At 41.3% G+C, this 21,107-nt stretch overlaps 2 protein-coding genes across 6 annotated transcripts in view; one reads left to right on the top strand and one right to left on the bottom strand.

Moving 5' to 3' along the window:
* bbln (bublin coiled coil protein) overlaps positions 1–4,471 on the bottom strand; it is an 85,219-nt gene extending 80,748 nt beyond the window's left edge. For 4 of the 5 annotated variants that reach the window (XM_087998208.1, XM_043720568.2, XM_043720567.2 and 1 more), the window contains exons 1-2: positions 4,208–4,471; positions 2,604–2,719 (exon numbers count right to left, since the gene is read on the bottom strand). In XM_087998208.1, coding sequence (XP_087854334.1) covers positions 2,604–2,719; positions 4,208–4,274 — 183 coding nt within the window. In that variant the 5' untranslated portion in view covers positions 4,275–4,471. Of the gene's footprint in view, positions 1–1,587; positions 2,720–4,207 lie in introns of those variants that run through there. The other variant, XM_087998207.1, reaches the window with a different exon arrangement.
* Positions 4,472–6,175: 1,704 nt separating this feature from the next.
* ptges2 (prostaglandin E synthase 2) overlaps positions 6,176–21,107 on the top strand; it is a 31,480-nt gene continuing 16,548 nt past the window's right edge. The window contains 3 exon segments of the mRNA XM_043720564.2: positions 6,176–6,445; positions 11,901–12,098; positions 14,458–14,513. Of these exon segments, the coding sequence (XP_043576499.2) occupies positions 6,176–6,445; positions 11,901–12,098; positions 14,458–14,513 (524 nt within the window).

The raw sequence follows: 21,107 nt of genomic DNA, 5'->3' as shown, positions 1-21,107 counted from the left end.
TATCACCGGCACCTCCAAATATTTCGCAAAAGATTTCAACATCAAAATGACCAGTTTCCAGCAACTCGTCTTCAGACAGCAGCAAAAGCTTCAGAACTCACGATGCTACAGGAGCAATATGGGTCAAATGCCCATGAATTTCAATACACCCAGCAACCACACTATGGAACTGAAAGGTTTGAAAGTAGTTTAGTGAAAATCACAGGACTTGAGTCAAGATATATAGTGGTGAAAGCCTAAAACCCAGGGGAACGAAATTAAGGCCTGCAGTCCATTTCAAATATAAAAATACACTGCAAATCAATTTGTTTGCAGTAGTTTTTGTGCATGTCATGACAAGGGTTGGCTGGATGAGGATGGAATAAGGTTATGGATTAATAATGTGAAATAGACTTTCCAGAGGCCTAGATAAATAATGCAGCTCATTAGTTTGTGAAAAGTTCAGTTCCTATACTCAGTGAGATGAAGAAGCACTCCTGTAAAAATCACACGCACATTGCCACAGCCTAACCTTGATCAGAACAATTAATTAATGGAGAAAAGAAAAATTTTCACAAAAGAGTGGGAATATATATATTCCTCCAATTGATACTTCGTATGGTTTCATCATAAAATCATGGGATGCTAACAGTGCAAGAACAGTTATCAAATCATTCAAAAAAATGTGGCATAACCAATTCATTATTTGCATTAAAAAAAATATTTTGTTGTGACAGGATGATTCTGAAACCAGAAGTGCTACATCTTATTCTCACAAAGTATCACAGGCAAAATGACTCAGTGAATTTGAACTCAAAATTTTGTATTGGATGACACCGACAATGAATTTGATGAGTTTTAAAACATTTTTCATTGTAGTTAAAGGTATCTTTGTACAAGTAATTTATTAAAACTATTTTACATTAATATGAATTACCAGTGCTATGTTTTCATGTTTTGAATATTGGATGACCCATATTTTATACTTGATATATACACTGTTCCAAAACCTGGGGTCAATCTTTGGAAGCTTCAAGGTTGATTTATATACCAACAACTAAGCTGAAAGTAATAAAAGCATGTTGCAAGATATCCTTCAATTCAGAATTACTTGCTGTTATTGAAGCATTTTTTTCCTGAAAAATATTTTCTCATTGTTACTGACGACTTGATGGATTTTCAGTACAGAAATTATAGTACATTCCACAACAGTCTCACTGAGAAACAGCTCTAACAACAGATTACAAAAATATTCAGTAAAGAGAGAAAACTATTTAAGAGGAAGATAGCATAAATCTCAAGGATTGGACACAATTACGACCTTCACTAAATTACCAGGCCCAGCTTTGGTCACCAAATTGCTCTCTTGTTCAGAGCACCCGAATAACAGGGAAAGAACACAGAAGCTAGGAATGTTTACACCAAGAAAAAGATAACTCAGGCAATTTTTGTAGCAATAGTTAACTTATTATATGTCTTGTTAATGCTCATTTTATAAGTTTAATATATGGATAGTTTATATAATGGAAAAACCTTTATTTAGAAAGCAAGAGGAAAAGATAGTTTAGGTGCATTTTTTTAAAAACACAGAAAATGGTGAATGGATGGGAATGTTTGGCAAAGGTTTTAATTTTTAAAAATTCACTCTTCCATCTACAAATTCAATAAAAAGTTGCATTAAGAAAAGATGTGCATTTATATAGCCCCTTTCATGCTCTTTGGATGCCCCAAAATGCCTTACTGCCAGTGACATACATTTGAAATATAGTCACAGGTGTTTTGTGGGGAATACAGCAACTAATTTTCACACAGCAAATTCCCACAAACAAAAATGTGGTAATGATGAACTAATGTATTTATGAAGCTGATTGAGGGATAAACATTAGCCAGGCCACAAGGAAAAACTTTCTACTCTTTGAAATTTCTGTCCACCCGAGAGGGCAGGGCAGCGGCTAAATACTTCATCAGAGAGACAGCTCCTCTGTCAGTGCAGGACTGCTTAAGTAAGACATTGAAACATCAATCTCAATTGTTGTGTTCATGTCCTGGTCTCGAACTTGAACCTACAACCTTGTAATTCGATGAAAGAGTGTTATCCTCTGAGCCACTAATGATAACATAGAAAAAAAGCATTTTTTCCAGTAGAAACAGGATCATGGGCTTTTACCATCTCAGAAACACTAATCAGAAAAACTTCACATGTCCATGGATTCAAACATTCAACTTTTTTAGATCTTCGAATCCCATTGAAATAGGAATTCTTATTGCAATATAGCAACTCACAAATGGAAGGTACATGACATGGCATCTTCCCAAATGAGCTTCTTCCCAGAAGGAAGGAACAGGAATTTCACAGCCAAAACCAACAGGGAAGACGTCAAAAACAATCAAAGTTATCACAGGCAGATGTGCAACTCAATGATTAGAACTAGTCAGTGTTTCTGACACAGGAAAGTAAAGTTACTCGCAATGGTTACAGCTAACCACCATTGTCTTGTAAAATGCTTAAGCAGGATGTGTAATATTACAATTTGACAGGGAGATGGTGATCAAAGTCAAGAGTTGTGGTCCTGGGAATCTTTTGGGGCTGTTGCCTCTACTTGTTGCCTGAATTCCATCCTCACCTGGCGATTTGACTCCAGCAATTCTCGAAGTTTTGCATTTAAAACATCGTTTTTCTCCTCAAGGTTGTCCAGGCAAGAGTTGATCTGGTCAAGCATCAAATTGAGTGCCACATATTCTGCCAAAGAAAGGTGGAGAGTGAAGTGAAGAATCCAATATTTCACTTACAGTAGAACTAGCTACAAAACAAAAAAAGGGAATACATATTTATGCTCTGCTTTTCTCCACACAAGATTTTTTATTTGTATATTATTCACCTCCCACAATATTAGAACAGTTGGGCTTAGAGCTACTTGATCTGGAAAATATATTTACTAGAAACCAAGAGGTGCCTATCTTAGCCTGATGCTCAGCAGGACTTCAATTGGGTTCGGACACCAAATGGTTCACAAGCTCAAAAGCAACAATGGTATCTGCTTCAGCTTCAATAGGCCCCTGCTCTCACAAGCCCACAGCTGTATCTCACTATATTCTCACTGAGAGAAAATGCCTGGGAAGCACTGCATTAAGGATTGCCACCAGTGTTAATGATAACACAATGACTCACATTCACAACCTTCGGATATCCCAAGGCACTTTATGCCAAATTAAGTAGTTTTCAGATGTGGTTACTGTTTAAATGCAAGAAACACTTCACACAATTTAAACACAGTGAGATCACACACATTCAATTTGATGTAGATTGAGGGATTAAATGTTCACCAGGATGTTGGGAATTATTGCTCTACTCTTCATCATTGACTGGATCTCAGTCTAGCATTCTCATCTGAAATACTTAAACAATCAAAGTAGTTTGCAATATATAATTTAAGTTACATCACACTGTAAACTTTTGCTATAAATTGTGTCTTACAATCTTATACTTCACAACCACCTGATGAAGGAGCAGCACTCCAAAAGCTAGTGCTTCCAAATAAACCTGTTGGACTATAACCTGGTGTTGTGTGATTTTTAACTTTGTACACCCTGGTCCAACACCAGCATCTTCAAATCACATCTGAAAGATGGCATCTCTGACAATACAACATGCACTCAGTGGATAAGCAAAATGAAACTGAATTCTGCAATTGCCATATAAACATAGAGAAGTACAGCATAGAAACAGACCTTTCAGTCCAACTCATCCATACTGACCAGATATCCAAAATTAATCTAGTTGCATTTGGCCCATATCCCTCTAAACCCTTCCTATTCATGTACCCATCCAGATGTCTTAAATGTTGTAATTGTACAAGCCTCCACCAATTCCTCTTGCAACTCATTCCATACACCCTCTACAAGAAAAAGTTGCTCTTTAGGTCCCTTTCCCCCTCACCATAAACCTATCCCCTCTAGTTCCCCACCCCAGGGAAAAGACCTTGTCTATTTACCCTATCAATGCCCCTCATGATTCTATGAACCTCCCTAAGGTCACCCCATCTCGGGGTCTTGGTGAAAGTGTCTATGGGAGGGGGTTCCTATCAAAAGGTTTTAAAGACGTGGTGGGGGGGGGGGGGGGTAGGGTTGAATCCGGATGGGGAGATGGAACTTGGGATTCGGATCTAGTGAATGGGAGGAGGCGATCTGGATCGTGGAGATCTGGTCGGATTCCACTCCCGGGATTTACCTTCATCAGCCGCCTCCTCCTGCTGCTGTCCCACAGGGACACTCGGTTCCCCATTCGGCCCCGACATGATGCAGAATCGGAGGTGGGAACCAGAGGCAGCTCTCCCCCGGGGTCTCGGAAAACCTCACCCCTGACCTTCAAATGTAACAGACTCTCAGCTGATCAAGGTCCTCACTGCACGTGTCCCGGAGATGCCTGTGAACAACCTTCTCCACCTCTCTCCACTATAACAACCCTCATAAAATACGGCAATTATTTTTTTTTTCAGTTGTAAGTATAACTTGAATATTTTTAAAAATAAAACGGTTACAGGCACAGAAGAAGCCATCCAGTTATGGGGCCCGTTTGCTGCAAACTGGGCGAATTGATACACAGTTAAAGGGATAAATCATAACCTTAAATTGGTTTCCAGAATAACACAAAAACGGACTAAACTGAAAACAACAGGTAATGAATTGGAATTACTACAACATTTGTGATCATCTAAAGTCTCCTTGTATTTATATTGTATGTTATTTCATGACCTCGATGTATTCCACAGCATCTTAAATCAAACATCTATTTCATAACTAATCACTGTTGTAACTTCTTTGCTCTTCATCAAAATAGTGGCATGGAATCATTTATGGCCATCGTTTTGTGCTTTGGTTTAAAGTCCCATTTCAAAGACAGAACTGTGTCTCCAGTGCACTCTCACAGTACTCCATCCCGAGTTCGGTTTGGATTTTGTGTTCAAATCTCTGGTGTGATACTTGATTTTACAACTTTCTGTCATGGGTGGGCCATCATGGCCAGATCTGGATTTAAATACCTTCTTACATATCAAATGCTCAATTTCAATTGTGAAAGAAAATACTGGCCACCTGCCTGTCAAAGTTGCTGACACTGTTATGCTCCATCACGTGCACCAAGATCTGAAGATCCAATTTAGTAATCAGGATTCAAAATTTGAAACAAAAGCAGAGATTTCTGGAGAAACTCAGCAACTCTAGCAGCATCTGTGGAGAGAAAGCAGAGTTAATGTTTCAAGTCCAGTCTCCCTTCTTAAGAAATAAAAATAGAAATTGCTGGAAAAGCTCAGCAAGTCTGGTAGCATCTGTGGAGGGAAACTTTGGATCAATTGACCCTTCTTAAGAGCTTGAGTGGCTACTCGCCATCCCAACTTAGAAATATATCACTTTCTGTGTCACTGGGTCAAAATCCTGGAATTCTTTCCCTCAGGACATGGACTGCAGCAGTTCAAGAAGGTAGCTCACCCCAAACTTTTCAAGGGGCAACTAGGGTTGACCGATAAATACTAGGCCCAGCCAGTGATGCCCACATCGCAGGATTGAATTTTTTAAAGTGGTATTATTGTTTAAATGGTGTACTATGACAAATAAGTTATTTGAGAAAATGCCCATTGATCCAAAATAAGTTTGAGAATCATTGCTGTCTGGTCATCGAATACAGCGGGAAAGTGGAACTGAGGTAGAAGATCTTATCGAGTGGCAGAGCAGGCCATACGACTTACTCATTTTCCCATTTTGTATGTTCATGAAGCTGGTTGTAAGTGACCTTTTTGCAATGTAGCAAATGCTAATAAAATTTTGATTTAATTCATGAAGCTTTGTTTTGTTTGCCTGATTTGATCTTTATTCATTGTGTTCCTCGCAAAAAGGTGGTACTTAGCTCTTTTAAGGTGATGGCACTAGTAGATTCGAAGAGGCAAAAGTTGGATTAGGTTATTTGGAGAACCTGTCTGGATCTGAAAAGTGATTGAATGAGCTACTAATTTAATGTTGTACAACCAAAATTAAGTTCACCATCAATTTATTATTTGTCTCGAATAATAATATTTATGATGAACAACTTTTTAGTTGAAAATAGGAAGGCTGTAACTGAGAGGGTTGGAGGGGACATCTGCACTAATTAGGTGGCGTACACCTTTAAGGAGATCAGGAGGAAATCTCGTTGTGTAAGAGAGATATGGCAGCCTCCTATATCAGAGCAAGGAGAGTTTGTGGCTGGTTTGTGGTTTGCAGTAAGGCTTGCAATGGACAAGCCCTCGCACTGCATCCTGGCAGCAGGTTCTACTGGCTAGGCAGACATCTGCAGGAGAAGTCACCAGAAAGTCTGAAAGTTGGCAAAACTGCTCTGAGTGTTGCATTTGTGCTGGGTGGAACCTTAGGGTTATACCACACTATCAGGCACTACCTGCAGCAAGAGCAGCACCGTGCCGAGCAGCAGGACACGAAGGTAAAATGTGCATTAATAGCACAAAGAGAGGAGTTCAGGAGGTGTTAGTAACTTATTTACAGGGAGATAGGAAAGTTGGCACGACGTAACGATTATACTAAATCCTTACGTTTTTGGGGAGGGGGATGGAGGGAAAATTAGCATTGATTTTGTTACATGGCATTGATTCAACACAATGTGCTCGCATATAGCATGCTTTGAAATCCATTGAATTTATATGAATTTGCTTCCAAAATCTGTGCTTTACATGTAGATTTTGTCAGAAATGGAATACTTTTCCTGCTTAATTGCTAGGGAACCGTTTATGTCTGAAGCTGAAAGAAAATTCAGAATTTTTATTAATGTTGGAAAAACATGCAGTTGTTGGTTCAATAATGTCATTTTCAGTTTCATGCTTGTTGCTGTTGGAAAACCCCTTGAAAATGTTAACATTCTTTCCCTTTTTTGCTGGTAAATTGCCACAAGCTACATTTAATTTGGCTACTTATTAAGACCATGACCCCACCTCCCACCACCAAACCCCTTGACCATGACCCCACCTCCCACCACCAAACCATCATCTCCCAGACCATCTATAACCTCATCACCTCAGGGGATCTCCCATCCACCGCCTCCAACCTCATAGTCCCACAACCCCGCACCGCCCGCTTCTACCTCCTGCCCAAAATCCACAAACCTGACTGCCCCGGCCGACCCATTGTCTCAGCCTGCTCCTGCCCCACCGAACTCATCTCCGCATACCTCGACACGGTCCTGTCCCCCTTAGTCCAAGAACTCCCCACCTACGTTCGGGACACCACCCACGCCCTCCACCTCCTCCATGTTTTTCGCTTCCCCGGTCCCCAACGCCTTATCTTCACCATGGACATCCAGTCCCTGTACACCTCCATCCCCCATCACGAAGGACTTAAAGCCCTCCGCTTCTTCCTTTCCCGCCGTACCAACCAGTACCCTTCCACTGACATCCTCCTTTGACTGAACTGGTCCTCACCCTGAACAACTTCTCTTTCCAATCCTCCCACTTCCTCCAAACCAAAGGAGTAGCCATGGGCACCCGCATGGGCCCCAGCTATGCCTGCCTCTTCGTAGGATATGTGGAACAGTCCATTTTCCGCAGCTACACTGGCATCACCCCCCACCTTTTCCTCCGCTACATCGATGACTGTATTGGCGCTGCCTCGTGCTCCTACGAGGAGGTTGAACAGTTTATCCACTTCACCAACACCTTCCACCCTGACCTCCAATTCACCTGGACCGTCTCAGACTCCTCCCTCCCCTTCCTAGACCTTTCCATTTCTATCTCGGGTGACCGAATCGACACGGATATCTACTGTAAACCGACCAACTCCCACAGCTACCTGTACTACACCTCCTCCCACCCTGCCCCCTGTAAAAACGCTATCCCATATTCCCAATTTCTTCGTCTCCGCCGTATCTGCTCCCAGCAGGACCAGTTCCAAAACCGTACAACCCAGATGGCCTCCTTCTTCAAGGACCGCAATTTCCCGCCAGACGTAGTTGACGATGCCCTCCACCGCATCTCCTCCACTTCCCGCTCCTCCGCCCTTGAACCCCGCCCCTCCAACCGCCACCAGGACAAAACCCCACTGGTCCTCACCTACCACCCCACCAACCTCCATGTACAACGTATCATCCGCCGTCATCTCTGCCACCTCCAAACAGACCCCACCACCAGGGATATATTTCCCTCCCCTCCCCTATCAGCTTTCCGAAAAGACCACTCCCTCCGTGACTCCCTCGTCAGGTCCACACCCCCCCACCAACCCAACTTCCACTCCCGGCACCTTCCCCTGCAACCGCAAGAAATGCAAAACTTGCGCCCACACCTCCCCCCTTACTTCCCTCCAAGGCCCCAAGGGACACTTCCATATCCGCCACAAATTCACCTGCACCTTCACACACATCATCTATTGCATCCGCTGCACCAGATGTGGCCTCCTCTATATTGGGGAGACAGGCCGCCTACTTGTGGAACGTTTCAGAGAACACCGCTGGGACACCCGGACCAACCAACCCAACCACCCCGTAGCCCAACACTAACTCCCCCTCCCGCTCCACCAAGGACATGCAGGTCCTTGGACTACTCCATCGCCAGACCATGGCAACACGACGGGTTGGAGGAAGAGCGCCTCATCTTCTGCCTGGGAACCCTCCAACCACAAGGGATGAACTCAGATTTCTCCAGTTTCCTTATTTCCCCTCCCCCCACCTTGTCTCAGTCAAATCCCTCGAACTCAGCACCGCCTTCCTAACCTGCAATCTTCTTCCTGATCTCTCCGCCCCCACCCCACTCCGGCCTATCACCCTCACCTTGACCTCCCTCCATCTATCGCAATTCCAACGCTCCTCCCCCAAGTCCCTCCTCCCTACCTTTTATCTTAGCCTGCTGGACACACTTTCCTCATTCCTGAAGAAGGGCTTATGCCCGAAACGTCGATTCTCCTGTTCCTTGGATGCTGCCTGACCTGCGCTTTTCCAGCAACACATTTTCAGCTCTGATCTCCAGCATCTGCAGCCCTCACTTTCTCCTACTTATTAAGAAATCTGACTATCAAATAGTGAAATAATTAAGCTTTGTTGCATGTAGCAACCAAAATAAGGCTCCTCAAGTAAGCAAGTTAAGCCTCACAATGCAATTTAGTCATTACCCAATTAATGGTGGAATTTATCTACAATTCCAAGTAATAGCATCTGTCTTTGGATATATCCAGAGTTCAGTCCTTGTGCAGTTCAGATTGAGTTGAGTTGATTTGATTTGATTTATTATTGTCATTTGTACTGAGGTGCAGTGAAAAGTATTGCTTTGTGTCATTTAGACAAATCATAACTTACATAAGTACATCAGGGTAATAGAACAGAATGCAGAATATAGTATTACAGCTACAGAGAAGGTGCAGAGAAAGATTAACTCTTACTATATGAGAGGTCTGTTCATAAGTCTGATAAGAGTGGGGAAGAAGCTGTAATTGAATCTGTTGGTATGTGTTTTCAAACTTTTGTATCTTTTGCCTGATAGAAGAGAGTATAACAGGTTGGAGAGGTGTTTGATTATGTTGGCTGCTTTCAGGAAGTGGGAAGTGTAAACAAAGTCAATAGAAGGAAGACTGGTTTTCATTATGGACTGGGATCTGTTCACAACTGTCATTTGTTACAGTCTTGGGCAGAGTGGTTTCCATACCAAACTGTGATGCACCCAGGTAGGATACTTTCTTTTATAAAAATTGGGAAGAGTCCTTGTGGACACACTGAATTTTTTTTGCCTTTTGAGGAAGTGGAGGCCATGGTGTGCTTTCTTGACTGTAGCATTGACATGGATGGACCAGGACAGATTGCTGGTGATATTTACTTCTATATTGTCCAGAGTTCTGTTGCTGAAGAATCACGTAGTTGAATTCTTATAGGATTTTCTGTCTTGTTAAGCTTATGTGACATTATTTATAACACTTATGAAGTCACCAAATCTGTAGCTTACTTTCTTATCAGGAGTAGGTTCTGTGTTCTCTGTTATATTTGTTGTCTGTTTGAAACACAGCCCGACCTCTCATTAACTCCTTAAATTCTTCTGCAGGCAATCTTAAGTACCCATTTGTCACGAGACAGCAAGTTATCAAACAGATTTTAAAACAGTTTGTTTCAACACTTTCTTTTCCAGGGATGGGTAATTGGCATATTGTTTTTAATTCCTTGTCCTGTTCCCAACAGTTTATTCCAGAAAGAATTATTGCTAATTCTTTCAATCCATGTAGTTAAAGTTTTGAAGTTTACAGTATCACATGCTGTGTTGTTTCCAGAAGTATATTGCTTAAGTTTTATTATTTGTATTTAGATAGCTATGTAAATATGGCATTATGTTTGCCTGCATTGCAGTCCTTCAAGGTTATCCATTATCTGCTAAATGCTGAACAAACCCAAGTCTTTCTTTGTTGTGATGTGAATTTTCAACACCGCAGTGTGTAGCGAATGTAGAAATAGGAGAAATCCTTTCAACTTATTCCACCATTCAATTAGATTAAGGCTGATCTGAATCTTAACTCCACCTACTCACCAAGAGACTATAAGCTTTTTTTTCTGTTGCTGAACAAAAGATTATGAATCATTTCAAAATTACTAAATCATTGTTGGAGAAAAGAAATAACTACAATAACTTTCTCAAGAGAAAAGACTGATCTAAGTGTACAGTATCCATGGGATGTATCCTGGTGATCATTGACTTCAGGAAGAGAGGAGGAGGACATGGCCCTATTTACATCAAAGGAGCTGAGATGGAGAGGGTAGAGAGCATCAAGCTCCTAGGAGTGAAGATAACCAATAATCTGATCTGAACCTCTGTCTAAACATCCTATGATCTGTATGCCCTTTTTATTTCTACGATCTGCCTGTATTGCTCGCAAAACAAAAGTTTTCACTGTACGTAGGTGAATAAGAAAATTAAAAGAATATCAGGATATGAAAAGAAGTAGCTACAATGATAGTGATCTGGTAGTAAATTTCCAAGAATCCTTAGATTCTGAAAATGTCTAAAAGGATTGGAAAACTGCCAAAGTAATAGCTTTATTTAAAAGGGGAAAGAGACAGAAAAAGGGTAACTAGGCCAACTAGCTTAATGTCTGTATTAAAGGCTTATTATAAAGGACATGGTCAATCATTTATAAATACATAATATCGTCAAACAGATGGCATCCTGAAGGAGAAATTATACCAGACAAGTTTACTAGAATTGTTTGAAGATGTAACAAGCAGGACAGAGGGGAAGTGCTGGATGGAAAATATTTGAATTTTCAGAAGGAGTTTGATAAGCTACTACTCATTAGGCTACTTAATATAATAGGAACCCATGGTGTTGGAGTTAGTATATTAGCATGGATAGAGAATTGGCTGTCTGATAAAAGACAGACAGTTGGGATCGTGGGGGAATTTTCTGGGGGGCAATCTTTAACTGTCAGACGTCTAGTAGAGAGCAGAGGGATTGGTGCTGAGGTCACAGTTATTGACAATATATATTACTGACTTGGATGAGGAGAGTGAATGTATTATGGCCAGGTTTGTGATATCACAGAAATAGGTGTGAAGTAAGTGGTATTGATTTATCAAAGTCTGCAAAAGGCTATGGGGCAGGTTAAGCAAATGGAAAAAAACTTGGCAAATGGAATATAATATGGGAAAATGTGAGGTTATGCACTTTGACAGGAGGAATAAAGAAGCTAACTCTTATTTAAATGGAGAAAGACTGCAGAAAGCTATAGCGCAGAGGCATTTGTGAATCCTAATGCACAATCACAAAAAGCTAGCATACAGATTCAGTAGGTAACAGAATATTGGCCTTTATTTCAAAGGGAAGACTGTATCAAAAATAGGAAGCAAAGATATAGTGGCATCTCTCCCTCCAACTGCATAATGTTTCAGCTTTCCAATCAGTCTTTTGTTTGCTTTGCAGCAGACTCCCAGTGCTGGCCTGTCACTCACGCTGTACCAGTATAAGACCTGTCCGTTCTGCAGCAAAGTTCGCGCGTTCCTTGATTTCCACTCGCTGCCTTATGAAATTGTAGAAGTCAACCCAGTCCTGCGGAAGGAGATCAAGTTTTCCAACTACCGAAAAGTTCCGATTCTGATCGGGGATGATGGAGAGAAAGTGGTGAGTTTGCACAAAAATAAATACACAGCATTATTTGGACAGACCAACTCTTTCAAAATATATTAGGAAAATAGTTGAGACCCTAACTTTTTCTTATTTTAAAGTTAAGTGTAAGGTGTTGTATTCCGGATGCAATTCGTTTGGTCAAGCTACCAGGATGGAAACAAAATAGATTTTATACACTATAATTAAAATACTGACAAAAGCAAAAGGAAAGAATTGGCTTAACTGTAACTCTATTGAAATGCTTAACAAAATAATACATATATTAACTAGCACTAATTAACCATTTTAATATCGTAACATCCCATAAATACACCCTTGGCCAAGATAAATTCAGTAAAATTGATTGTGTCTCACATGCAATTCTAGCAGCAGGAAGAGAACCCCAGCTTTGGCTGTAACAGAAAGAGGAATAAGAGCTTCCAGCTTCAAGACCCAGCAACTGCTACTGCAAGGCTAAAACAAAAAAAAACAAGCCTGATTCTGTGGGAGCTTGACCCAGCCATCCAGGCTGCTTCTATTGTTCCAACTTTTTTTAAAAACCCAAGGCCTCACAAGCTGTTTGTTGACTTTGAAGCACATTGCTTGACATCAACGTCTCAACCTTTCTTCACAAAAATAAAACAGGATAAAATTCACCTCTCAAAGCCATAGTGTCATCACGGCATGAATTAATATTAGAATATTTTCACTTTTTGGGTGCAGTGGTCTGCCATGAATTGTTGGGAGGTAGGGGTCTTTTCCAAGGAGTGCTAATTATTATCATTGTGAGACAAGTGGAACATGGAGGCAAGAACTTGATGGGGATGGCATGTAATTTGATTTTCCTTTACAATAGTCTTTGCACAGTGGGTAGTCCTCTTGCATCTGAGTTAGTAGGTTGTGTGTTCAAGCCCCAGTTCGTACATTTGAGTATAACAATCTAAACTGATTCTCCCAATCCAGTTTAGTGAGACCTGTGTCATCTGAGGTGGTATTTTTCAGATGTGTTATTTAAAAAAGGCCCTGTCTGCTCTCTCACGTGTAGCCATTAAAGGATCTCAAGATTCTATTTGAAGAAGAGCGAGGAGAGGTTTTCTAAAGTCCTTCTTCAATATTTATCCCTTAATCAACATGCCTGAAAGAAAGATCATTTTCTCATGTTTATTGTAGGATCTTGCTGTGTTCCTTGCACTACAACGGTGACTATGCTTCAAAAGTACCTCATCGCTTGCAAAGTATTTTTGGGACATCTGAAATTGCTGCTACAAAATGCAAATCTGTCTGTCTTTCCTAATATTCGGTGTTTGTGTTGCGTGCCTCATATTTAAGCTGTTACACTACCATATCTCATGGTAATGAGCTGTCAACAATATCTATATATAGCTGCTTAACTGAACTTCATATCATAGAAATGTAAAGAACTGAAGAGGCCATTCAATCACCCATGTCTGTGCCAACACTTCATATCCAGCAGGTCCCATTCCCTGGCTCCTTCCCCATAACACTGCATGTTGTTCTTTTTAAAGTAATTATTCAATTCCCTTTTGACAGTTACTCTTGAATCTGTCTCCACCAACCATTCAAACAGTGCATTCCAGATCATGACAACATACTGTGTAATAAAAAGTTATCTCCCTGAACCTTTATCGCAACTATAAAATTTATTTTTCTATTTCCAAATTAGTGACATGAATTGAGAAGTGTTTTCTATTTTTCACATTAGTGACACCAACTAGGAAGTTAAAAGTTAGACAGTGACTTCAGGATGTGGAAATGCACTTGAATCCTTTCAGGGCGATGACTGAAGCCACATAATTTTGGATGACACTTGTGCAGTAGTGAGGGAGTGCTGCATTGCACCAGGTGCTGTCTTCCCCTTTACAGTTTAAATTATCAGCTGCTGGCACAGTTCAAGTACTGTTTAAGATCATGTGAAATTCTTGGTGCAGCACACTTTTCCCAGTCCTTTCCAGCAGTCAATCAATGAGCTCAGTATGGAATCTTGCTTTGTACAGAAAGCTGCCACATCTATCAACTTAGATTTCAGAATATTTAATTTCACATAATAAAATTTTGGGATATTTGTAAGGAATGTTTAAGTATTATCCATTTTTTTGTGCTCCCTCTTTCTTTGTTCCTCCCCCACCACCTCTCCTCTGTCTCCCTATTCTTCCTCTGCCTCTTTTCTCCCTCCATCGTCACTTACTCTTCACCTGATTTCACCACTTCTCTTGTCATTGAATTTCAGATGAATATTTTTAGAGAAGTAAATGAAATGAATGTGTTGAAGTAAAGATGTAGGATTGAATAATAAATTTAAATGAAAGATAAGTAGCTTTTAACTGATTTAATTTTCTTTTCTTTTTATTTCCAGCAAATCAATGATTCCTCAGTTATCATCAGTGCTATAAAGACATATTTACTGTCAAGGTAATTCTGATGTGGTTACTACCAATCATTTAGATGTTTTATTTCTGAAAGCTTTTGCTTTGTGTAACTTAGATTCTCTTTAGAATCAAATCTTTGTAGTTCTGCCTTTTACATTTTTCAAATGAATGCCTGTTTTCCCCACTAGGCATTCATTTTATTTCTAGATTTGTTCCGTTTTACTTGAGATCACCTTTTATTGTCCAGTTATAAAGCTGATATTTTTACTTGTTGTTTATTCCACCCTGCCAAACCCCATTCCCCCATCCCCCCTCACCACTAGATTTGAACTCCAAAAATCACTGTCGGTTTTTCCAGGAACATTAATTTTATCTTCCTTCTGTGTCCCAGTTGTTGAGGGTTGCAGGTGCCACACTTAAACCTTTTACACCAACACATCCACTTCCACGTGTGTACACTTGCATACTTACAACACACATGCGTTCACACACACACACACACTTACACATTGCTTCAGTAATTTAGAAACCTGTATCCAATCTATTTTCCCCTCACTCTCACACTACTCTTCTGTTATTGCTCCGACCTCCTCCAAGTACTTAAAACACATTACCATCTATTCTATCTCTCACACTTGCAATATCATAAACACAGCTATTTTATATCCATTTCCTAAGCACCCCACTCCACTGGTTCTGAAAACCCCCAAAAGTTATAAGGACTTACTTTTTCTTTGCAATAATAGGAATGAGATAAAGTCGGGCTCTGGTGCTGAAGTGTATAAGTTTGCGAACCATGCAGATCTTTCGATTCAGAGGCTGGCATAGCAACCTAGCTTTGGCCTATAGGCCAATGCAATTGCCCATGGAAATTGAGATTTTTTTTCCCTTCTTGCATTTCAACTTGCAGCTGATTGGTGTGCTACTCTTACACAGTGTGCAAAAGGATAGTCGTCTTGTACTCTATTCGCTAGCTTCCCCAACCCCATCATGTCATCAGCAAAAATTCCACCCTTCCCCAGCTATCTTCAGTTCTGTTGAAGGGTCACTGGACTCTAAACATAAACTCTGTTTTCTCTCTATTAAGATCTGTGTTTCTCCAGCACTTCTACTTTTGTTTCATATTTCCAGCATCTTAGTGTTTATTTTTGCTTGCCAGTTATGTTGGGGCACAGAAATCAGGTTTTTTTTGTAAATTACAGTTCTGTTCAAAAGCTTTAAAAAGAGACTACCTGTGCCAAAAGGAATCTGCTTAATTTGTACAACCTTTCTGAAGGCCTATAAATAAGTACAATTAGTATAAATTAATAGTACTAGGTGATGCCTGGTGTTGTTAATTAGTTTGTCAATTGCTTTGCTAATTAGTTTATTGTTTATGCTAATTGCACTTGTTAATAGGTCCTACAGAAAGGTTGTACAAATTAAGCTGATTCTTTTTAGCACAAATACTATATTACCAAGCATTTTTAGAGCTTTTGAATGTATTTTTAAATAATTTGCAAAGAAAATCATTTAGGGACATAGGATCAAAGAGATGTACAGCACAGGAACAGACTCTTCGGTCCAGCTCATCTCTGCTGACCAGATATCCTAAATTGATCTCATCCCATTTGCCAGCACTTGGCCCATATCCCCCTCAACCCTTCCAATTCATATCCCCATCCAGATGTCTTTTAAATGTTGTAATTGTACCAGCCTCCACCACTTCCTTTGGCAGCTCATTCTATACATGCACCACCCTCTGTACCTCAGTATGACTAGCAAATGAAAATAAACAATAGGAACGGAAGATGCTGGAAATTTGAAACAAAAACACAAAGTGCTAGACCATGGCCTATGTTTTTAAAAAAAAACTCAACAGAGGCTAAAATCCTGTTACTAAGTCATTCTTCATTTACACACACAGTCCTTGACGCTAATCCAGCTCTGAGTGAACAGAATGTCTGACACTCCTGTTTGTTTTTTTTAAAATTTGTTTTCTTTGTGATCAAAACAGTGAGGGGGACAATCCTGTTTTTTTTTTTATCAAAGGGTATAGCACTCTTTTTTTTTTAACCCCCACACTACCACCTAAGTGCGGTAGTGCTTATTTTTTTCCCCAGCACCCATGGTGTGTGTGTGCAGGTGTGAAACACAGTGAAGGACACAAAGTGCACGAATTTTTTATTCAATTTCCACCACCAGGAAGATAGGAAGACACTCCTGTTTGTATTTTTTTTTGGGGGGGAGGGTAGGCACTCCTGTTTTTTTTTCTCTCTTTTTTTATTATTTTAACCCCCACACTACCACCTAAGTGCAGTAGTGCTTATTTTATCCCCAGCACCCATGGTGTGTGTGTGTGTGCAGGTGTGAGACACAGTGAAAGACACAAAGTGCACCAATCTTTATTCAATTTCCACCACCAGAAAGATATTTTTTCTTTTTTTTCTTCTTTTTTTTTCTTTTGGCGTCGCCCACCTCTAATGTCCCTTTTTTTTTTTCCTTTTCTTCTTAAGAAAGAAAAACAGGGTCCCTGTTTATTTTTTTTTATTAAACCCTCACACTACCACCCAAGTGCGGTAGTGCTTATTATTTTTTTTCCCCAGCACCCATGGTGTGTGTGTGTGCAGGTGTGAGACACAGTGAAAGACACAAAGTGCACAAATCTTTAATCAAATTCCACCACCAGGAAGATAGGAAAACACCCAGGTGGCCAGTGACAAACACTGCCCTTAACACTCCTTTTTTCTTTTTTTTTCTTCCTCTTCCCCAGAGTGACGGGGGGATTTTATTTTATTTTTTTTTTCCCCCCCACACTACCACCTAAGTGCGGTAGTGCTTATTTTATCCCCAGCACCCATGGTGTGTGTGTGTGTGTGTGTGTGCAGGTGTGAGACACAGTGAAAGACACAAAGTGCACCAATCTTTATTCAATTTCCACCACCAGAAAGATAGGAAGACACTCCTGTTTGTATTAGTCAGCCAGCATTCTCTGATTGGAGCTGTTAATCTGTTCCAATCAGAGAACTCGTATTCTATGAGGTTCATTTGGCTGACCTCATTACAACCACTATAGCCTAGTGGATTATCGCTAGATCATTAATCCAGAAGCTCAGCTAATGTTCTGGATTTGAACGGCAGATGATGGAATTTGAATTCAATAAACAAAATCTGGAATTAAGAATCTACTGACCATGAAACCTTTGCCGATTGTCATAACAACCGATCTGGTTCACTAATGTCCTTCAAGGAAGGAAATCTGCCATCCTCACCTGGTCTGGCCTAATGTGAATCCAGCAACGTGGTTGCCTCTCAGTCACTGTCTGAAATGGCCTAGCAAACCATTCAGTTCAAGGGCAGCTAGGGACGGGCAATAAATGCCAGCCAGCCAGCAAAGACCATCTAGTATAAGTGAATGAAAAAAAGCACAGTAATTAATTCAGTTAGAGTGGCGGTATGGCCAATTTTGTGGGCAGGGTAGCTTTGAACAAATTGCTTTCTAAGCTAATGTAAAAGATTGTGGATATCTAAATTGTGCTGGATGCAATTTGCACTTAAAAATCCAGGATCTTTTACATTGTTTTGGTCAATTTCAGACATTGCACCAAAGAAAAACTAGCTCAAGCAGAGCAGAAGGAATCAGTCCTTGTGCCCACATTAATGTGTGAGCCCACTGTTAGGAGTAAGCCTAGAGTCACTTAAGGTTCCTCGTGAATTAACTCACCAATTCTCTGGAAAGGATAGCCTACTTCAATTCACCTCTTCTCTTTACCCATCCCTTACCTTCATGATACACACTGCTCATGAACTGGATGGATGCGTGTCTACTGGTGTCAATCAGCCATGGGGAAACTCTCTCGTACTGCTCTTTGAAAGCATTGTTATTGTAAATGCGAGAACTGTTTTACATGTTTGTGAGCAGAAATCTACAGAATGGATTTTGGAAGTATTGTAAACTGTGAAAAAGATAGTGTTAAACCTCAAGAAGGATACAGGCTGGTGTAATGGGCCCAGAGAAGTGCAAAGTGGTACATTTTGGTAGGAAGAATGAGGAGAGGAATTATAACATAAAGAGTCCATTTCTGAATGAACTGCAGGAGGAGCGAGACCTGGGGATATGTGCACAAATCATTGAAGTTGGTAGTTTTGAGGAAAGGTCACGATAACTCTGATTTCTCTCCACAGATGCTGCCAGACCTGCTGAGCTTTCTTTGCAATTTCTGCTTTTGTTCCTGATTTCCAACATCTGCAGTTTTTATTGAAGGTGACAGGACAGTTGGAAAAAAATAGTTAAAATGGCAAACAAGATACTGAGCTTTGTAAATTGAGACAGAGAATTTTTAAAACATCAAGCAAATAATGGTGAACTTTTCAAAAATACTGGTTTGGCTTTGGAGGATTGTCGAGAGTGTGGTGCTGGAAAAACACAGCAGGTCAGGCAGCATCCGAGGAGCAGGAGAATCAATGTTTCGGGCAAAAGCCCTTCATCAGGAAGATTGTGTCCAATCTGGAAGTACACTCTCCAGTTTCCACTACCTGTGGGTTGACCCGTGCCAGAAGGTACAGGAGTTGGGGATTAACCTTTACAGCCACATACAGACCCAGAGGAGTGACTTGTGACCATGAGGAAATGTCATCCTTGAATGTAGGGGGAACGCTGATGGCAACAGATCAGGAAGGACATTAATGCTTTGGAAAGGTGCACAAAAAAGATAAAGGAATAAAATTATTCCAGGAGTGAGGGACTTCAGTTACAGAGTCAAGGGATGTACAGCATGGAAAGAGACCCTTTGCTCCAACTTGTCCATGCTGACCATTAACCTAAATAAATCTAGTCCCATTTGCCAGCATTTAGCCCATATCCCTCCAAACCTTCCTTATTCATATATCCATCCAGATGCCTTTTAAATGTTGTAGTTGTACCAGCCTCCAGGAGTTCCTCTGGCAGCTCATTCCATACACACACCACCCTCTGTGTGGAAAAAGATGTCCCTTAGGTCTCTTTGAAATCTTTCTCCTCTCACCTTAAACCATACCCTCTAGTTTTGGACTCCCCTTGTCTATTTATCCTATCCATGCCCCTTGTGATTTTATAAACCTCTATAAGGTCACCCCTCTGCCTCCGACACTCCAGGGAAAATAGCCAGAGCCTATTCAGCCTCACCCATGTCCTGGACAGCCACAACATGACCTCCCAACTCCTATACCCAATGCACTGACCAATAAAGGCAAGCATACCAAATGCCGCCTTCACTATCCTATCTGAAAATGTGTTGCTGGAAAAGCGCAGCAGGTCAGGCAGCATCCAAGGAACAGGAGAATCAACGTTTCGGGCATAAGCCCTTCTTCAGGAATGAGGAAAGTGTGTCCAGCAGGCTAAGATAAAAGGTAGGGAGGAGGGACTTGGGGGAGGGGCTTTGGAAATGCGATAGGTGGAGGGAGGTCAAGGTGAGGGTGATAGGCCAGAGTGGGGTGGGGGCGGAGAGGTCAGGAAGATGATTGCAGGTTAGGAAGGGGGTGCTGAGTTCGAGGGATTTGACTGAGACAAGATGGGGGGGGAGGGGAAATGAGGAAACTGGAGAAATCTGAGTTCATCCCTTGTGGTTGGAGGGTTCCCAGGCAGAAGATGAGGCCATCCCTTGTGGTTGGAAATCCCTCATCTTCTGCCTGGGAACCCTCCAACCACAAGGGATGAACTCAGATTTCTCCAGTTTCCTCATTTCCCCTCCCCCCCCACCTTGTCTCAGTCAAATCCCTCGAACTCAGCATCCCCTTCCTAACCTGCAATCCTCTTCCTGTCCTCTCCGCCCCCACCCCACTCTGGCCTATCACCCTCACCTTGACCTCCCTCCACCTATCGCATTTCCAAAGCCCCTCCCCCAAGTCCCTCCTCCCTACCTTTTATCTTCGCCTGCTGGACACACTTTCCTCATTCCTGAAGGAACGTCGATTCTCCTGTTCCTTGGATGCTGTCTGACCTGCTGCGCTTTTCCAGCAACACATTTTCAGCTCTGATCTCCAGCATCTGCAGCCCTCACTTTCTCCTCACTATCCTATCTACCAGCGACTCCATTCACAAGGAGCTATGAACCTGCACTTCGAGGTCTTTTTGTTCAGCAACACTCCCCAGGACCTTACCATTAAATGTATAAGTCTTGCTTTGATTTGATTTTCCAAAATGCAGTATCTCCCATTTATCTAAACTAAACTCCATCTGCCACTCCTCTGCCCATTGGCCTATCTGATCAAGATCTCATTTTACTCTGAGGCAACCTTCTTTGCTGTCCACTACACTGCTAAATTTGGTGTCATCTGCAAACCTATTAACCACACCTCTTATGTTCATATCCAAATCATTTACATAAATGAAGAAGAGCAGTGGACCCAGCACCGATCCTTGTGGCACATCACTGGTCACAGGCCTCCAGTCTGAAAAGCAGCCCTTCACCACCACCTTATGTCTTCTACCTTCAAGCCAGTTCCAAATGGCTAGTTCTCCCTGTATTCCATGTGATCTAACCTTGCTAACCAGTTTATCATGACGAACCTTGTCAAACACCTTACTGAAGACTACAGAGATCACCTCCACCCCTCTGCCCTCGTCAATCTTCTTTGTTACTTCAAAAACACTCAGTCAAACTAGTGAGACACTATTTCC

The sequence above is a fragment of the Chiloscyllium plagiosum genome, unplaced genomic scaffold (genome assembly GCF_037043375.1).
Source record: "Chiloscyllium plagiosum isolate Xiang-an unplaced genomic scaffold, Cpla_swu_hap1 HiC_scaffold_21, whole genome shotgun sequence".
NCBI lineage: Eukaryota > Metazoa > Chordata > Chondrichthyes > Orectolobiformes > Hemiscylliidae > Chiloscyllium > Chiloscyllium plagiosum.
This window is presented reverse-complemented; position numbering and strand designations above follow the sequence as displayed.